The sequence below is a fragment of the Helicoverpa armigera genome, chromosome 29, assembly GCF_030705265.1.
Source record: "Helicoverpa armigera isolate CAAS_96S chromosome 29, ASM3070526v1, whole genome shotgun sequence".
NCBI lineage: Eukaryota > Metazoa > Arthropoda > Insecta > Lepidoptera > Noctuidae > Helicoverpa > Helicoverpa armigera.
The window spans coordinates 3,268,782-3,286,003 of NC_087148.1; the positions used below are offsets into that span (position 1 = coordinate 3,268,782).

Here is a 17,222-nt window from a genome sequence, read left to right on the forward strand (position 1 = left end):
GACTTCCCGTAACGATTACCCAGGGTGTTCAATGACAGCCGGAACCTACAGTTTAACGTGCCATCCGAAAGACGGTCATTGGTGTCTACGAAATACTTAGAAAGTACATACAAACAGTGGATAGATTATGGAAATCTGTAGTAAAACTTCGCTGTCCGGTAGTCATGACGTGATATCTCATGAACCGTGATAAATAGACTCACAGCTTAGTATTATTGTTACCGCTACAATAACAAATTCTTACTGAAATAAATAAAATATGTCTAGCTCCCATACAACAAACGTTATTGTTGATTTTTTATTGTTTTACGGATAATGGTTATGGAACTCTTCCTGCATGAGTCTGACTACACTTGGACTGTCTTTATTTCCTTTGCCTTTTTTCTTGAAGTGGTAAATGCTCATGGAATATCCTAGGGTGGTATTTTTTTTTTATAGGAACTCATTATATGACCCCTCCCGCTGTGGGTTAGCAGCGTGAGAGGAGTGTCAGACTTACTGACTAAAACCCATCGCATTCCTTCCAGTCTAACCGAGTGCCAGTTCTTTATATGGAACGACTGTCTTTCTGACCTCCTTTACCCAATTACCTTAATACTACCAAAAAATTTAAATATCACCTAAAACCCACAACTTAACTTTAAGGCCAGATGCCCATCTGCCGGAGCTGCGGGATTGTTCGAGCGAGTTACGGCGGCCCTGGTACACAAAGGGCTTAAGAAGGAACATGATGGGGTTTAGTTAGTAAGAGTCTGACACTCCCTCACCGCTGCTAACCCACAGCGGGATTTGATAACTTCCCACAAAAAAGAAAACGGTTACCCATCCACGAACCGACCACGCCAAGCGTTGCTTAACCTTATAATCTTATTATATCTTAATTCTTCTTTGTCGATACTTAATAGTAATAATTCATTGTTATTGTACAGATTCTAGAACTTTCGATAGATCAAGTGACGACTCAAGGACGGTCCGCGAAAGGCAGAATTCAAAGCGCTATACAATTGACTGGGAGCTTTAGAAATACTAGGTATTGGTATAGGTTAGCTAGCTTTTGTCTGTGATTTTGTCTGCGTGGCGTTGAGTACCTATTGCCTGTTTCTGTGACACATTTTGTAGCTATTTTTAATATTATATTTAATTTTAGTAAAGATACCGGTCATAGGAAGAAGCAAGCCGTGAATGGGTCGTAAATTGAAAAAGTGCTAATGCTCAAATAATTATAATTAGGTACTCCAATTTCAATAAACATTCTTGACTTTGTCAGTCAATGGCTTTATAAATAAAAGTTTTAACATTTTAGGAAAAATACTGTTACTGTTACAGTCTTTGTATCGTCCCACTGCTGGGCTGCGGCCTCCTCTCACACGGAGAAGGATTGAGCAGTAATCACCACGCTTGCTCAATGCAGGTTGGTGATTTCAGACTTTATAGGAAAAATGTTTAGTGTTAATTCCGTCATTTAAGAAAACTTTGTCTTTGCAAAGTTTCACTACAAACCTCCAAACTTTGGCTAATCTCCTAACATGAGAACAGCCGTAATAGGACATCATCATCATCATCAGTTTCTGAGATTTGTGCGTTCAAATACCTAAACAAACTCTTCAGGTCTTAGTATAATATTAGTATGGATACCTATGCGAAACCGGGGCGGGTCGCTAGTTATAGAATCTAGATAATAACTAGGAAGTCTGTCTATAGAGGTAATTATTTCAGGAACATATTTGATCTAAATTCCACCTACTGCATAGCAAGAACTTTATAAGGTAACTTGATTTAGTTTAAAAATTAATCATTTTGAAGACATTAACAGCATTTTCACACTAGCGTTAAGTTAAGCTTTTGCGGCGTTTCCACACCAGTGGATTTTCCGCCCAGATTGTTTGAGCGAAAATACTGGGCTCATACGCTGTCGTGTCGTTGTCATACGTTGTCGTCAAAAATGACTGATGATGAAGGAATGATTGTGCCACGTTATGTCGAGGGTATACGCTTTGAACTTTTGTACGAATAGTTAGACATAATCATTAAAATATACTAACTGATAGGTCTAATAAATACGATTATTTTGTTTTATTTTTACTTTAAAACTATTATTTTCATTTAACGACGAGTTTTATATGACAGGCCGCGTGACCAATGTTTACATTTTACCTACTCATGACGTTATCGTGTGGGCGCCATGACAGATTTGAAGCCTTAAGGAAAATACAGACCAAGAGCTTTTGTATTTAACCGACTTCACACAAAAAGAGTAGGATTTGTGGTTACATTTTGAACGTCTAGAACTGTGATAAGTCATCATCATCTGCCGAGCCTTTTCCCAACTATGTTGGGGTTGGCTTCCAGTCTAACCGCATACAGCTGAGTACCAGTGTTTTGCATACAGCGACTACCTAATTGACCTCTTCAACAGTTACTCGGGCAACCGTTTGGTAAAACTTTCTGGCTTCTGGCTGCCCATAACGACTGCCAAAAATGTTCAATGACAGCCGGGACCCATCAATTTATCGTGCCTTCCGAAACACGGAAGAACTCGTCATGACAAGATGGTCACCCATCCAACTGAATGCACCAACCGTTATTACTATTCTAAGCGTCTGATGGTTTATTCTTTTTTTTTTTAATTTATTGAAATTTTTATAATTACGTAGTGTGTGTATCTTAAGTCTAAACTCGCCAAATTTTAACGTTTGATGGCGAGATGCGATCTTGTTCTTAACAATAAACCATCTTTGTACATTTATACATTTCTACTTAAATTCTAATTTAAGGTAAAATTGTCATAATGAATGAATCATGTTTATCAGAGGATCTGCAATATTATAATCATTGAAGACCTAATTATTATTGATTACACACAACAATGCTGTTTCATCAGGATTATGGCAATGAGATGACAAAAAAACTAAAAAAACGACCGCGTGCGGATTGGTATCGAGCACGATGGGTTCCGTAACATTTTTTAAGTATAAAACGAGCAAAAAACGAGTTCTTTTAGGTACTTATTACATTCTGGCTTTCAGTATTCGTTGTTTAAGGACATAATAATACATCGTTTATATTCTTACATTGGTGATTGATACACCCGTGCATCGGAGAGCACGTAAATGTCGGTCCTGCGCCGTTGGATTGCCGTCCCATCGGGCTATGAGAGTGAAGGAATAGGGAGTGCACCTGTGTCTGCGCAAATGCTCGTGCACTATAATATGTCCTGAATAGTTGGCTAATCTCCTTACATGAGAACAGCCGCCGTAGCCGATAATCGGCTAGGAGGACATCATTTTTATAGTGTCCAAGACTGATTGACAGCCACGGCGGCTGTTCTTACATAAGGAAATCAGTCAGGTGTGGAGGCAGGAGATATTATAGTGCACAAGCATTTGCGCAGACACAAGTGCACTCACTCTTATAGACCGATGGGACGGTAAACCGACACGGCTGGGGAGAGATCAGGAAAGAGATGAGGTACCATTTTAACCTTTGGGTACGGGACTCAAAAAACTAATTAAATAACAAAACATCATTTTATCTATTAATGACTAATTTGAATACTTGTATCTTATCTATTTTTATCTCAACCACACTGCAGCAGAATGAAATCGGTACATATCAACTAAGGTAAACGTACCAATAGTCGTCGGATTTCGGAAATCACTGACTTTGAAGCGCTACTGTGTGTTAAATATTCAATAGAAAATGAAAATTTTTGCATGACGTGATAGAGTATTTATTCATTATTCTAATTAACTAATGTTTTTTTAATCATTTTGATGGGTTTATATACTTATTAAGGCAAAAGTAAAAAAAGGGCGATTTGTACCAATAGTCGTCTGATTTGTACGGATACTCGTCAAATTATCCCAGTACTCGTCAACTTTTAATGCTAATGTAAACTCTCTGCTCTTGAACATAAGGTTCAAGTTATGTACATTTTTTTTGCGCTTGAATTTGTTAAGCATACTTGTGCTTTTGAAACATCAGGTAGGTAGATAGATAAAAAACCAAATTCCTATTTAGAATAGCAGGTCATTATCTGTTAGAAGAGCAGGTATTCAATAAAACAGATACATGGTATCATTTTAATTTATATTCCTATCTATCAAACGCTTGGAATCACAAAACCAGTCTATGTATAAAATATCTATATATAACTATATACGGCACGAATTTTGAGCTCTGACCTACATCTGCGCAGAAGTGATTTATTAGCAAAGAACCAATCCCGAGTGACCGCTATGACGCGATGCACTGCCGGCCAATCACCGCTTTAGCCCGTCCCCGCGCCTCACTTCATACCACAAAGGGCTCAAGATTCGTGCCGATAACTATACTAATATTATAAAGCTGAAGAGTTTGTTTGTTTGAACGCGCAAATCTCAGGAACTACTGGTCCGATTTGAATATTTCTTTCAGTGTTAGATAGCCCATGTATCGAGGAAGGCTGTAGGCTTTTATTACTTTTTATCCCGGTACGGGAAGTAGTTCCCACGGGATGCGGGTGAAACCGCTGGCAGAAGCTAGTATGTTATATTTTTTAATCATAATAACGACGCAGTCATGTGCATATGTAGCACGAGTAAAATAATTACTTTTAAAATATTTAAATTGTAAAATAAAATAATTAGTATTCACAAAAAATAAAAGCCACATTCATTTATATAGCTTTCCGAGAAATAATTACTAACATTCATAGATATGTAGGTAAGGTTAAGGTCATTCATCAAAACTTCTGAACTGCTTAGCGCATGCTAAGTACCATTTGCAAAAATCTCTATAGACAGTTTAAACTGTCTACTGTCTTAAAGGTATCAATCAAAAAATAAAATATGATTAGGTACAACTAACCGTTCAAACCGATGACGGGGAGTAGCGACCCCGCGGGGCTATATATCCGAGTGCTCCGGGGAGAGCATACTGTCCCCCATCTCCGGCCTGCTGGAGTGAAGGTCTCCCGCCTCTTGGCTTGCCTTCATTGGCCGACCAAAGTGGAGTCGCTAGAGCAGGGTTAGCAGCCCTGCTCGGAGGGAAGGTGCCTCGTGGTAAGTGGCAAGTGGGCCGGTGATGCTGGACCCACAGGGAGCGCCTGATCTGCGTTTAAAGTCCGCCGAGGTATCCTCACCCTTCAGCCGCTCATGTACCTGTTGCCCTCTTGTTGCGATTTAGCAACTGATTCCCGGGGGCCCAGTAAGTGAGGTGGCGAGTCTCCACCTGCCATTTTAACATGTATTTTATACATTGTCATCGGCAGGTGCCATAGTTCCTCATCATCATCATCCTCTGAGCCTTTTTTCCCAACTATGCTGGGGTCGGCTTCCAGTCTAACCGGATTCAGCCGAGTACCAGTACTTTACAAGAAGCGACTGCCTATCTGACCTCCTCAACCCAGTTACCCAGGCAACCCAATACCCCTTGGTTAGACTGGTGTGAGACTTACTGACTTTTGACTACCCGTAACGACTGCCAAGGATGTTCAAGGATAGCCGGGACCTACAGTTCGTGCCATCCGAAACACAGTCATTGGTGTCATTGCAGGATATACTTAGAAAGTACATACAAACTTAGAAAAGTTGCGTTGGTACTTGCCTGACCTGGAATCGAACCCGCGCCCTCATACTTGAGAGGTTGATTCTTGGCCCACCAGGCCACCACGACTTTTTTCCAGGTGCCATAGTTCCTATAGTTTCCTATATCCAATCAACATCCCTCGCAACGCAATAGCCCAAGTAGTTTTCCTCCATAGTTAGCAATACTTTAGCACAGAACCGGAGATTGTCCTTGGGTTCATTTCTATAGTATATACAGGGATAATCGTCGGTTTTGTGTCACCATTTCATTAAAGTTGTCTTAAAAGGGCGTTTTAAATTTTTTTGCTGCATCTGATGTTGTGTGTGGGCCCTTGGTTTACTGCTTTTATGACTTTTGAAAGGCCCTCTTGCTTGTAGTTTCTTTCAGTCATGATCTGCTATTAAAATTACGATCATGCAATCACTAAATACAGACAATTTGAAATAAAAAATCTTACTTAAGATTACTCTTTAGCCATCAATATCGAATACGACAAGCAAAGAAGTGACACAGAAGAAGAAGTGTGAGAAGAAGTGTACAGCGGCCAATATATACCTGAAAAAACACTCGTAGAAAGTGCATACTTATAGAAAACTGGGGATTTAACCATTAAGAAACATATTAATTGAATCGAATAACATGACTGTGTACGTGCATCTAGAACCAGCAGAGTAAAATTTACCCCTAAGAAAAAGCTTAAAAGAAACGTAGTTTTATGAACAAATGTAATCTTAACCTTAAATATGTTTGTTCTAGACAGTTATCAATTTTGTAAAAGTCCCGATATAAGCTATTTATTCGCATTTTGTACTGTAAAACACAAAATATCCTCATTATGACGAGTTTAGGTGCAACTTTTGAGCATGTCCCAGTAGTCGTCATAATAATTGTAAAATTGACGGGTTTTGGGTCAAATGGGAGTTTTGAAGTACCAATAGATGTCACATTAAAAAAATATATCTTCTATGTTAAAAGTATTCCAAATTGCATATTACATCGCTAGCAAATAAACTTAACTATCTAATTGAACAAAGAAACATACCACAGACCCCACTGGAGTTATGTAAATCAAAACACAAAACCACGTGCTGAGTTTCACTTTTGACAGCTGAACTTCACGAAAAAACGATTTTGTTAGGGCACACACGTTTGAAATAACATATCTTAGAAGCCGTGACTGTTAAAACCTCGTATTGTTATTTCAATTGTGCAATATATTATCAAGAATATGTTGATATATAAACCGGGCCATTTTAAGTTCAGTAGAAAATAATAATAAAAGTTTTAAGATTAATTGACGACTATTGGGGCATGACGACTTTACCCGCGTTTACCTTATTTATCTATCTCTTTGTTAGAACAGTACTAACAACAATATAGGTAATCTTGAAATATGATTGGTGATTTCCACAGTGACTAATATACATTATTCAAAACCAAATAATAGGCTAATACTTATAACAAAAAAAATTGTTTGTACCCTAAAGGCTACGAAACTACAGAACCGTTTGAAAAATTCTTGCACTATTTTGAAACTACATTATTCCCGAGTAACATAGGCTATATTTATACCGATGCGGGTAGTAGTTTCCATACGACGGACGCAGGTGATACAGCGAGAAAACAGCTTGTTTCAAAAAAAATACTTGATACGTAAAGATATATGTTTGATCATGTTTCACGCAAAAACTACTATCATGGATTTTGATGAAACTTGGCAGTAACAAAGCTTATGCATCATAAATATATACATATAGGCTACTTTTTATCCATATGCGGGAAGCAGTTCCCTCGGAACGCGGTTGCAACCGCGGGCGGAAGCTAGTTGACTGATGTATGATGACCAATAGACTCATTGATGAATATTACTCAACCATGAATAGTAATTTGTGCAGGTGAAGATAAGTTAATACTATCAAAGCAGTGTTGATATCTATATTTTTCATGAATTAATTAGGTACTTGTATGTACCTGCATATTTTCTATGAAAATTAAGATGTGGGAACTATTCGTAAAGTAATAAAACCAATCCGAAAAGGAACATAACGGTAAAAGTACATAATAGGTAGTGAACATTTATTAAATATTAAATATACAAAATATTTTTGCACTGGTAGTGGTATTCGTAATATTTTTTTAATCATTTGTACGTAATTAATAATTCAAACATAGCTAAGAGAACTCTAAACTAATCATAATAGAGGAAAAAACAATCAAATTCAAAATCGGTTCATCCATTCGGGAGCTAAGATGCGACAGACAGACAGACACACAGTCACGTCAAACTTATTACCTACCAAAAATAACTAGTAGAAATAATCTGATAAAAATATGTAATTCATTCAATTAAAGATAGGACCCTTATCTTACGTTCATATAAATAAAAACAAGGGAAGTTACGCTCAGTAGTCAGTTGGCAGTCAAAATGGGCGTCATAGCTATTCTCGCCCTTTGTGCTGCGGTGGTGGCAGGTTTGTAGTTTTTCTAATGTTCTAACAATTGTCGCAGACAAGGCACTGACTAAATTTTCGGCTGATAGTTGGCTGATAGTTTAGTTTGTAATGTGCATTACCATACATCTTCATATTCGTATGGATAAAGGCTCGAGCAGACCGGATGCGTATGCGTAACCACGCGCGTAGTCACGCGCGTAGTTACGGCGTAACCATGAGTTGTAATGTATGGAAATGTATGAGACAGGCCACACCGCTTGCGTAACGTAGACACGCGCGTCGTTACGCAAGCGGTGTGGCCTGTCTCATACATTTCCATACATTACAACTCATGGTTACGCTAACTACGCGCGTGACTACGCATACGCATCCGGTCTGCTCGAGCCTTTAAGAATCCACTAAACAGACAGAATTGTGTTGCTAAGAAGTTTGTTCCACACATTGGAACCACCACATATAGGAAATGGTGAAGAGAGGCCGTTTTGGCTGTCTTTATAAACCTGACTTTCTAACAGTGATTTTTAAGCTACTTTGAATAAATGTATTTTTAATCGAAGTGGTAGTGTCAGGGTTTCTGGGGGGTTTCAGAAATTCTGAAATGAGTTTCAGGGTTTTGCTGGGCTCTACGTAAAAAGTACCTTGATTAACCTGGATTACCCTAAATTCTGAGTGTCAATAAGCCAATTTATCAAGGGAGGCATTATGCTACTTTTTATTCGGTAGCGTGAAGTAGTTCTCACGGCCGCGGGTAAAACCTCTAGCAGAACCTAATTTTGGATATTTTTATTTCAGCTGTGCCGACCAACCAAAGGATAGTGGGTGGTTCTGTAACCACTATAGAGCAATACCCCTCGATCGTCGCCCTGCTGGATTCCTTTGACCTGATCAACTTTACTCAGGGTTGTGGTGGTACCATCCTCAATAATAGATCAGTCCTGACTGCAGCTCATTGCGTACGGTAAGTTTATTGAGCTATAGCATTTTCTAGGATGTGGCCAATACTTTAGATGAAGATTTAAGTGTCTTAACTAGATGATAAGAAACTACATGGGTTGATCAACCATAAGGTTATGCAATACTTGTAGTGGTTGGCCATTTATGTCTTTAAAAGTTCTTCTGTGTTTCGGAACTCTGTCATTTGAATATCCTCGGCGGTATTTACAGATAGAAACCAAAAAGTCTGGCAATCAGCCTTAAGAAGGCATAAGTTGCCCGGCTAACGGAGATCAGATATCCCTCGATATAAAACTGCTGGCACGCAGGTGCATCTATTTAGACTGGAAGCCGACCCTATCATGGTTGCAAGACACTATGCAGAAAATTGGCAAATACCTTTATAATGATCTTGTTTTTTCCTATTTTTGCAGTGCCAACAATATGCACAGATGGCGCATCCGTGCAGGGTCTACCTACGCCAACAGCGGTGGAACTATTTACATTATTCAGGAAGTTTTCACTCATCCTGAATACAATCTCGCCGCCTTTGTAGATTTTGATTTCTCTATCGTCCGTTCAGCCACGGTCTTCGCGTTCAGTGACAAAGTTAGGCCCGTGGCTATTGCTGGTCCTAATTATAATTTGGAAGATAATGAGCCTGTCTATGCTGCGGGTTGGGGATTTATTACGGTAAGTCATTTTTATTAACATGTTACTTAATTTGGTATATTTTTGCCTAAACTAGAAGTAGATATAGTTGTGCATGGGACCACGAATCAGAGTCTTGGAGTAATTTTTCTGACACATAGATGAGACACGTCAATAGTCAATTACATAAATCAGAGTGGATACACTTCTTGCAAAGGGAACTTAAAAATAAGAGAAATGCTGAAATTGCTTTTCGAGTTACAAGAATTTTCACAACTCAGACTGGAGTCTGTAAGTGATCTCTCTTCGTTCGTGTTGGCTATCCGTCCCATCAGGCTATGAAAATGAGGGAATAGAGAGTGCACCTGTGTCTGAACAAATGCTCGTGCACTATAATATATCCTACACACGGAGTAAAGAAACGATGAGTTTTGTTCTCCATGGCTTGTTCATTTGAATTGTGTGGGACATAATGTCCTACACAATTCACTAATAACTTTGAATCCAAACCACCGTTTTCAACAACCAGACAATTATAATCATTACTTGATTTGCTATTCATCATCAGCCTATCGCAGTCCACTGCTGGACATAGGCCTCTCCAAGTGCACGCCACTGAGGTCGATTTTCGGCTGCTCGCATCCAGCTCCTGCCAGCCGTCTTGCGCAAGTCATCACTCCCTTCTAACACTCTATTCTTTGAACTCTACAGGAGGAAGGACCCAGTTCAGAGCAACTCCGTCATGTACAAGTTTACACCATCAACCAGATGGCTTGTCGTCTTCGCATGTATGGTTCGGTGATCACTGATAATATGCTGTGCACCGGGATCTTGGATGTTGGGGGGAAGGACCAATGTTACAGGTAAGAAAAATATTACTTTTTTATATTTTGCGAGCAGCAGTCTCACCAAGGGGTATTGGTAACTGGGTTGAGGAGGTCAGATAGGCAGTCGCTCCCCGTAAACCACTGTAAGCCGGCCCCAACATAGTTGGAAAAAGACTCGAGAGATGATGATCGATCATATTATGTTGCGTTCCCGAGCCCTAGGCAGCATCAAATCTTAAAACTCAAAATTCGTTTATGATGAAATTGTAATCATTATTTTTTTATATAAGAAATACAGACATCTGTTGCTGGGAAGTTTGTTTCGCCACTTCTTCCCAGTAATAGCACATAGAAAATGGTGAAGAATGGGCGTTTTTGGGGCTGTCCCATGTAATTCTGACGTTCGAAAAGTGCTGTTTTTCTGCCTACTTTGATAATAAACAATTTTTGATTGATCTTAATATATGTATTAATGTTACAGAGACTCCGGTGGCCCAGTATACCACCACGGTGTCCTCGTGGGAGTCTGCTCCTTTGGTATGGGCTGTGCCAGACCCCAGTACCCTGGGGTCAATGCTCGCGTCTCCTCAGCAGCTAACTGGATTGTAGCTAATGCTTGATTTTGAAGGAGGTGTGAAATTAAATGTAGATGCCTAGTAAATATGTAGTTTCTTTTGGTTTACTTTAAATAACATTTTCTATGTGGATAGAAGAAAGCTTTAAATATAGTTTAAAGGTTTTTTTTGTTACGGTGAATGAGGTTCTATGTGGTAAGAAGAATGCTGTTAATGTTTAATGGTAGTCATATAAAACATTATATTCTATTATCGATTTCTACATGTTTAAAAAACACTAAATAACAGTGATACAAATCAATATGCAAGGATATCAGTTTCCCAACGGCAAAATAAAGTTATTCTTTAAATACAGTTAATTTTGTAGTTGCAAGAGTCGTCTGCATGCATTGAATAGATTCTCCAATGGGCGGGTTACACGCACTTGACCGATTTTTAGGGATAGCTGTCACCTCAAATACATAGCCACAAGGAAGAATTATTATAAAGAAATATGTCACAGCATAAAAAATTAGGTCCCAATTTTTTTTGTCTCGGCATTAACGAATCAGGTACGGAAGCTAAGACAATCATTGACCATTGTGTTAAAATGTCACTAGTATTAATTTAATATACATGTATATCAGAGTATATCAATTTCTTGGTAGACAGACAAAGACTCGAGTCTTTATTAAGTGTAGGCGAATAGATCAAGTTAATCTAGATTGAGTATTCAAGGTTAGACGTTTATATTCCTAGATCATTACGTTCTATTCTAATGGTCTGTTATGACGGTGGACACTCGTGGTAAAGATCAGTTCAATATTAGAAATATCAAAGGATATACGTATCTACATACACTTATATATAAAGAAGAAATATTTGATTGTTTGTACTATGTTTGTTTGCATCGAATAGGCTCCGGACTATACTCTTCCGAAGTAACACATCCTCCGAGCCATTTCCCAACTTTGTTGGGGTCGGCTTCCAGTCTAACCGGATGTAGCTGAGTACCAGTGCTTTACGAGGAGCGACTGCCCTATCTGACCTCCCCTAACCCAGTTACCCGGGCAACCCAATTGATACCCCTTGATAAGACTAGTTGTCAGACATGCTGGCTTCTGACTACCCGTAACGACTGCCAAAGCTGTTGAAATGACAGCTGGGACCGACAATTTAACGTGCCTTCCGAAACACGGAGGAACTCGTCATATCTCAGATGATCAATGTTTGTATTTTTTTTAGTTGAAAGAAGTATTTTCCTATTAGTAGGCTTATTATAACATAGGTCTTTAATAGGCTTATTATGTCGCTATTACCTCATACAGTAACGTCATATTTGATATCATTTTGTATTAATAATTTAGAGAATTGGACCACAATTTTGGCGAGTCACGATTCCAATGGTTTGAAACTTTCTAGATTGGAGTTATAATTTGTCTGTCTAAGCTGTTATTGATGATACGGTGAAAGTTTTATTCGTTTAGGGATGGTGTACACGCGAAATTTTGATGTGCGAAAACGAATGCGCTTGCAATTGCTAGTTTTTGGAATAAAATTATTTTTGAGGCCAATGTATTTTTTTTATTGCTATTTTTCTTCGTAATGAATAAATTAATAAAAGTTCTATTTTCTATCTAATCCATACTTCGGGCCTGAACTTTTATATCCCTGTAATTTAGGTACTACAAATTTCTTTAAATTAAAACTAGTTGCACTATGTAAGTAATATTTTATAGAATAGTTTTAAGTCTCTTATCTTTATTTACATAAATAAAGTCTTCAATAATAATGATGTTATTTTTTTTTACTTCATAGTTATAATTCATTTAAATAAAAATATGTACCTACAATATATTCACAAACTTGACTACTTTACTAAATCAAAATACTATATGTTATTTTACATTTGAAATCACACTTTTTATATGTTTTAGAAAGAAAAAGAATTCTCATTTTCCATTTTATAAGCCATTTCAATGTTAATGAATTATTTTAATTTTGCATTTAGATTTGCAGCGTCAACTTTACAGGAAAACATAGTGTAAAAACGGCTTAAAATTATAGTGTAAGATTATGTCACAAACTTCATTAACAAACAGGGTCTATATAATTAATTCAAATCACTAATTGACAGATACAGGAAAAATCAGTAGTTATATTAATTCATTTTAATAAGACTACCACTCACCAATGCCCAGAGCGGTCATCATCTGCCGAGCCTTTTCCCAACTATGTTGGAGTCGACTTCCAGTCTAACTGGATGCAGCTGAGTATCAGTGTTTTACATGGAGCGACTGCCCTATCTGACCTCCTCAACCCAGTTAACTTGGGCAACCCTTGATAAGACACGTCGGGCTGATTGGCTTCTGACTAGGTAACGACTGCTAAAGATGTTAAAAGACAGCCGGGACCCACCAGTTTATCGTGCCTTCGACACGGAAGAACTCATTATGACAAGATGGTCACTGATCCATGGACCGGCCGCGCCAAGCGTTGCTTAACCTTATGATCGGTCGATTCGGCTTTGACTTAGCTAAGAGCTCTTCCTTAGCCACGGGGTCTTATCAATGATTATCCAAGATACGCTTAGAAAGTATATACAAACTTGGAAAAGCAACATAGGTACTTGCCTGACCTGGTATCGAACCCGCACTCTCATACTGGAGAGGCAGGTACTTTAACCACTATACCACCACGATTTATGCAAATGTTTACTGTCTATCTATCCATGACGACAGATATTAAGCAATTATTTCTCCCGGGATGTGCCCAAAACAAAGATATTGCGTAGGCACAAGCCTACAGTGCATTCTAGCGCAATTCCGGGAACTTATTTGTTAAGACATCTAAGAAACTGCTATGCATATAACCAGAAGACTTTTAGTATAGGTAATAATTGGGGACCTGTAACCTTCTATTCGCAATGAACTCAAAAACGAATAAACAGATTTTAATGTGCGTTTGGTTTTGGATCGAATGAACCAGTTAAATGTAAATGCTTCAGCCCGCGGTTTTACCGATGTCCCAAATAGAGGAACAAACTTTGCACACATAGATAAAAAGCCTATATATTGTCCGGATACATAAGCTATATTATTTCCAAGTGTTCTCAAAATTAATCCTGTAGTTTTGCGTGAAAGAGTAACAAACATATATTATGTACCCAAATAGATCCTTTCTTTCGCATTTATAATATTAAGTAAGTGCTATAGGCTTAAAGGAACAACATTAAAATTCACAAAAGGCCGAGTATTACATAAATAACATCAATATGGCTTGTTTTTGTATAAAAATTAGTTCTCACATAACATTTATTTAAATCAGAATCTTTGTTAATGCAAATTAATGTGTGATGCATTTTAAACATCACTTTCGCTTAAGGATTGATGATTCACTGTTGACGTATTAACAAACAAAGTCTGTAAGTACGTCTGTTCGTTAGCTATTAAATCAAGAAGTACTGAAAGAATTTTCGTAGAGTTTTTAGATGCGTATAGCGGGATTCACGTTAAGAGTAGCTCTAAAATGAATACATACTAAATATCCCTACTAATGTCATAAATGCGAAAGTAGCTCTGTCTATCTGTCTGTTTGTTACGCTTTCTACGTCTAAACCACTGAACTGATTTTAATAAAATTTGGAACAGAGATAGAGTTGACCTCGAGAAAGAACATAGGATAGTTTTTATCCCGGACTTTTGAAGAATTCTCTTGGAAACGCGATATAACCGAACTCGTCGCGGGCGGTGCCGCGGGCGGGAGCTAGTTGACATTAAAAAGAGGAAATATTTATTTATTTGTACCCCAGGGGCTCTGAAACTACTGAAACTATTTGAAAAATGATTTCAATATCACAAAGGAATACGTCTATCTAACGTAATGTACCTACGCAAAGATGTTTCCACGGGCCGCGAGTGAAACCGCGAAAAACAGCTTGTTATTAATCAACTTATTATCTAAAACTTTAGCTTATAAATGGTTTTCCTCATTAAAATATAATGCGATTAACTTTTGACCCTAAAGTAATCAACAGAATAACTTTTTTTAAGTGAATAGCTTATGTATAATCAATCTAAGTCTTAATATAATTATCAAAATGAACATAACCTAACCAATGACAAGAGTGATACTAAATATAAAGAATAAATTTCAGTAATATTATAAGAAAAAATATACTTATATCAAAGGGTTAAGCAAGCCTTAATACGGTCGCATCTTGGATGGGTGACCTATCTATGTCATGACGAGTTCCTCCGTGTTTCGGAAGGCACGTTAAATTGGTGGGTGCCGGCTGTCATTTGAACATCTTTGGCAGTCGTTACGGTTAATCAGAAGCTAGAAACTGACAACCAGTCTTAGCAAGGGGTATCGGGTTGCCCGAGTAACTGGGTTGAGGAGATCAGATAGGCAGTCCAGGCAGTGGCACATTGGTACTCAGCTGCATACGCTTAGACTGGAAGCCGACCTAAATCGAGTTTCTTGCCGACTCTTCTCCATAAGACCAACTTTTTGGAACCGTGCAACTAGTGTGACGTTTCATTAGAGCCTGCATTGAAACAACATTTGACTTTGACCTAATTTTAGTTAGGCGAATTCTAGCCAGATGATGTTAAAACTCTTCAAAAACAGTGGAAAATTTTATCCACATTTTTAAAGATTCTCCTTCAACACATTGTATCGTGAATGCGTGACCCATCGGATTGCCAACCGGTTTGAACATTGCTTAACTTACGCGATCCGCGTACATAATTGACTTACTGTCGACCCAGTTCGTTAAAATCTTAAGTAAAGTAGCCTTACTCACGTGAGCTTTTATTTCCTTGAACTTTTGTGATGATTTTTTTTAAATCAACTAAATCAACGATTTATGGCTTAGAAACAAAATGGAAATGTACACACTATATATACAAACTTAAACTACTTATCTTTATACAAATCAAAATAAAATACTATATACAATATATATATATATATATACATAAAATATATATAAAAGAACATTGTGATGATTAATCCCTTTAAATCATGAAAAAAAATTGCTTATTAATAACTTGCTGATTGTCTTGATTCCACCTGAGTTCCGAGGGAACTAAATCCCGTTCCAGGATAAAGCGTAGCCTATGCTTTTCAAGGCTCTATCTGCGTACCTATTTAAATTAGGTCAGTAGTTATGGCGTGAAAGCGCATTCACATTTAAAACATTAGTAAGGATAACAATTATACGTGCTTAAGTTTTGCATAAATAATTGCTATTTATTGTACATACATTGATTGATTATTATCTGTGCACATATTTCATCAAAATCTTTTCAGTAGTTTTGACCTAAAAGCGCGACTTACAAACGACTAATATAATCTGTACAAACAACTAATCAATCAGATGAACTGCTCGAGTGGAACCGTGAGGATCTCAATGACATAATAGAGGTAGTTTTTCTTAATTCTACTACTTACTTTTTCATCTCCTACACACTCTAAATAATATGCTGACCATGCAAAATCCGTATAAAATAAAAACGGACCTCCATATTAACCGTACCGTGACCCATTCATTCATTCGTTCAATTGATTGCTTCACTCATTCAGTGGCATTCATTGACCTGTTTGGGAAAATTTCAACAAACTATTGATGTATTTTTGTTGTATGTATTAAGCTATTGTTTTAGTTAAATAATGGGCGGTTTTTATGGAAGTGAAATATACTTTTGTTTCTTCTGTCTTTGCAAGAAGGAAGAGGTTGTAGCTATATCGTATATCCGTTTAAAAGGTAAACCATCTTGATAGGACTTATTAGACAAATACAAATTAATTATAGTTTTAAGTTTGATAATAGAATAGGTTTTAAGTAAATGCAAATATGAATTGAATTAAATAAAAATTGAAAAAAAAATGATTCAATTGATTAAGTAACTTATTTACATTGGTTTTTAGCCAAATATATTATGTATTTTTAAATTGAGTTTGAATAAATAATGTAGTTTTATATCAAGATTGTTTACTTTTAGTTAACGGCTTACTCAAAAGGATTGTGGAGAAGGAAAGAAAATCTAAAGAATAATATATGCGTATATAGATGTCTTATCTCACGAAAACAGGCGAACCATACTTACTTGTACATGCACATTATCTTCGTATGCATAAGTTAGTGTGTTTTGCCTCTATAAAATACTTAATTAATAAATACACACATATGTTTCCATATATTTCAAGTAAAACCACAGTATACAGTTAGT

General features: G+C 37.4%; 1 protein-coding gene across 1 annotated transcript; it reads left to right on the forward strand.

Annotated features, from left to right (window-relative positions):
- Positions 1-7,926: 7,926 nt before the first annotated feature.
- On the forward strand, positions 7,927-11,093 carry LOC110382367 (trypsin, alkaline C). The gene is made up of 5 exons (XM_064042745.1): positions 7,927-8,039; positions 8,814-8,979; positions 9,389-9,647; positions 10,317-10,468; positions 10,914-11,093. Exons 1-5 carry the CDS (start codon positions 7,994-7,996, stop codon positions 11,050-11,052), a joined length of 762 nt encoding a protein of 253 aa, XP_063898815.1. The 5' UTR covers positions 7,927-7,993; the 3' UTR covers positions 11,053-11,093.
- The last annotated feature ends 6,129 nt before the right edge of the window (positions 11,094-17,222 follow it).

Coding starts and splice junctions, on each gene's coding strand:
- LOC110382367 (XM_064042745.1), top strand. CDS start 7,994: ATGGGCGTCATAGCTATTCTCGCCCTTTGTGCTGCGGTGGTGGCAG. Junction 8,040..8,813: donor TTGTGCTGCGGTGGTGGCAG/GTTTGTAGTTTT, acceptor TTTTTATTTCAG/CTGTGCCGACCAACCAAAGG. Junction 9,648..10,316: donor CGGGTTGGGGATTTATTACG/GTAAGTCATTTT, acceptor TGAACTCTACAG/GAGGAAGGACCCAGTTCAGA.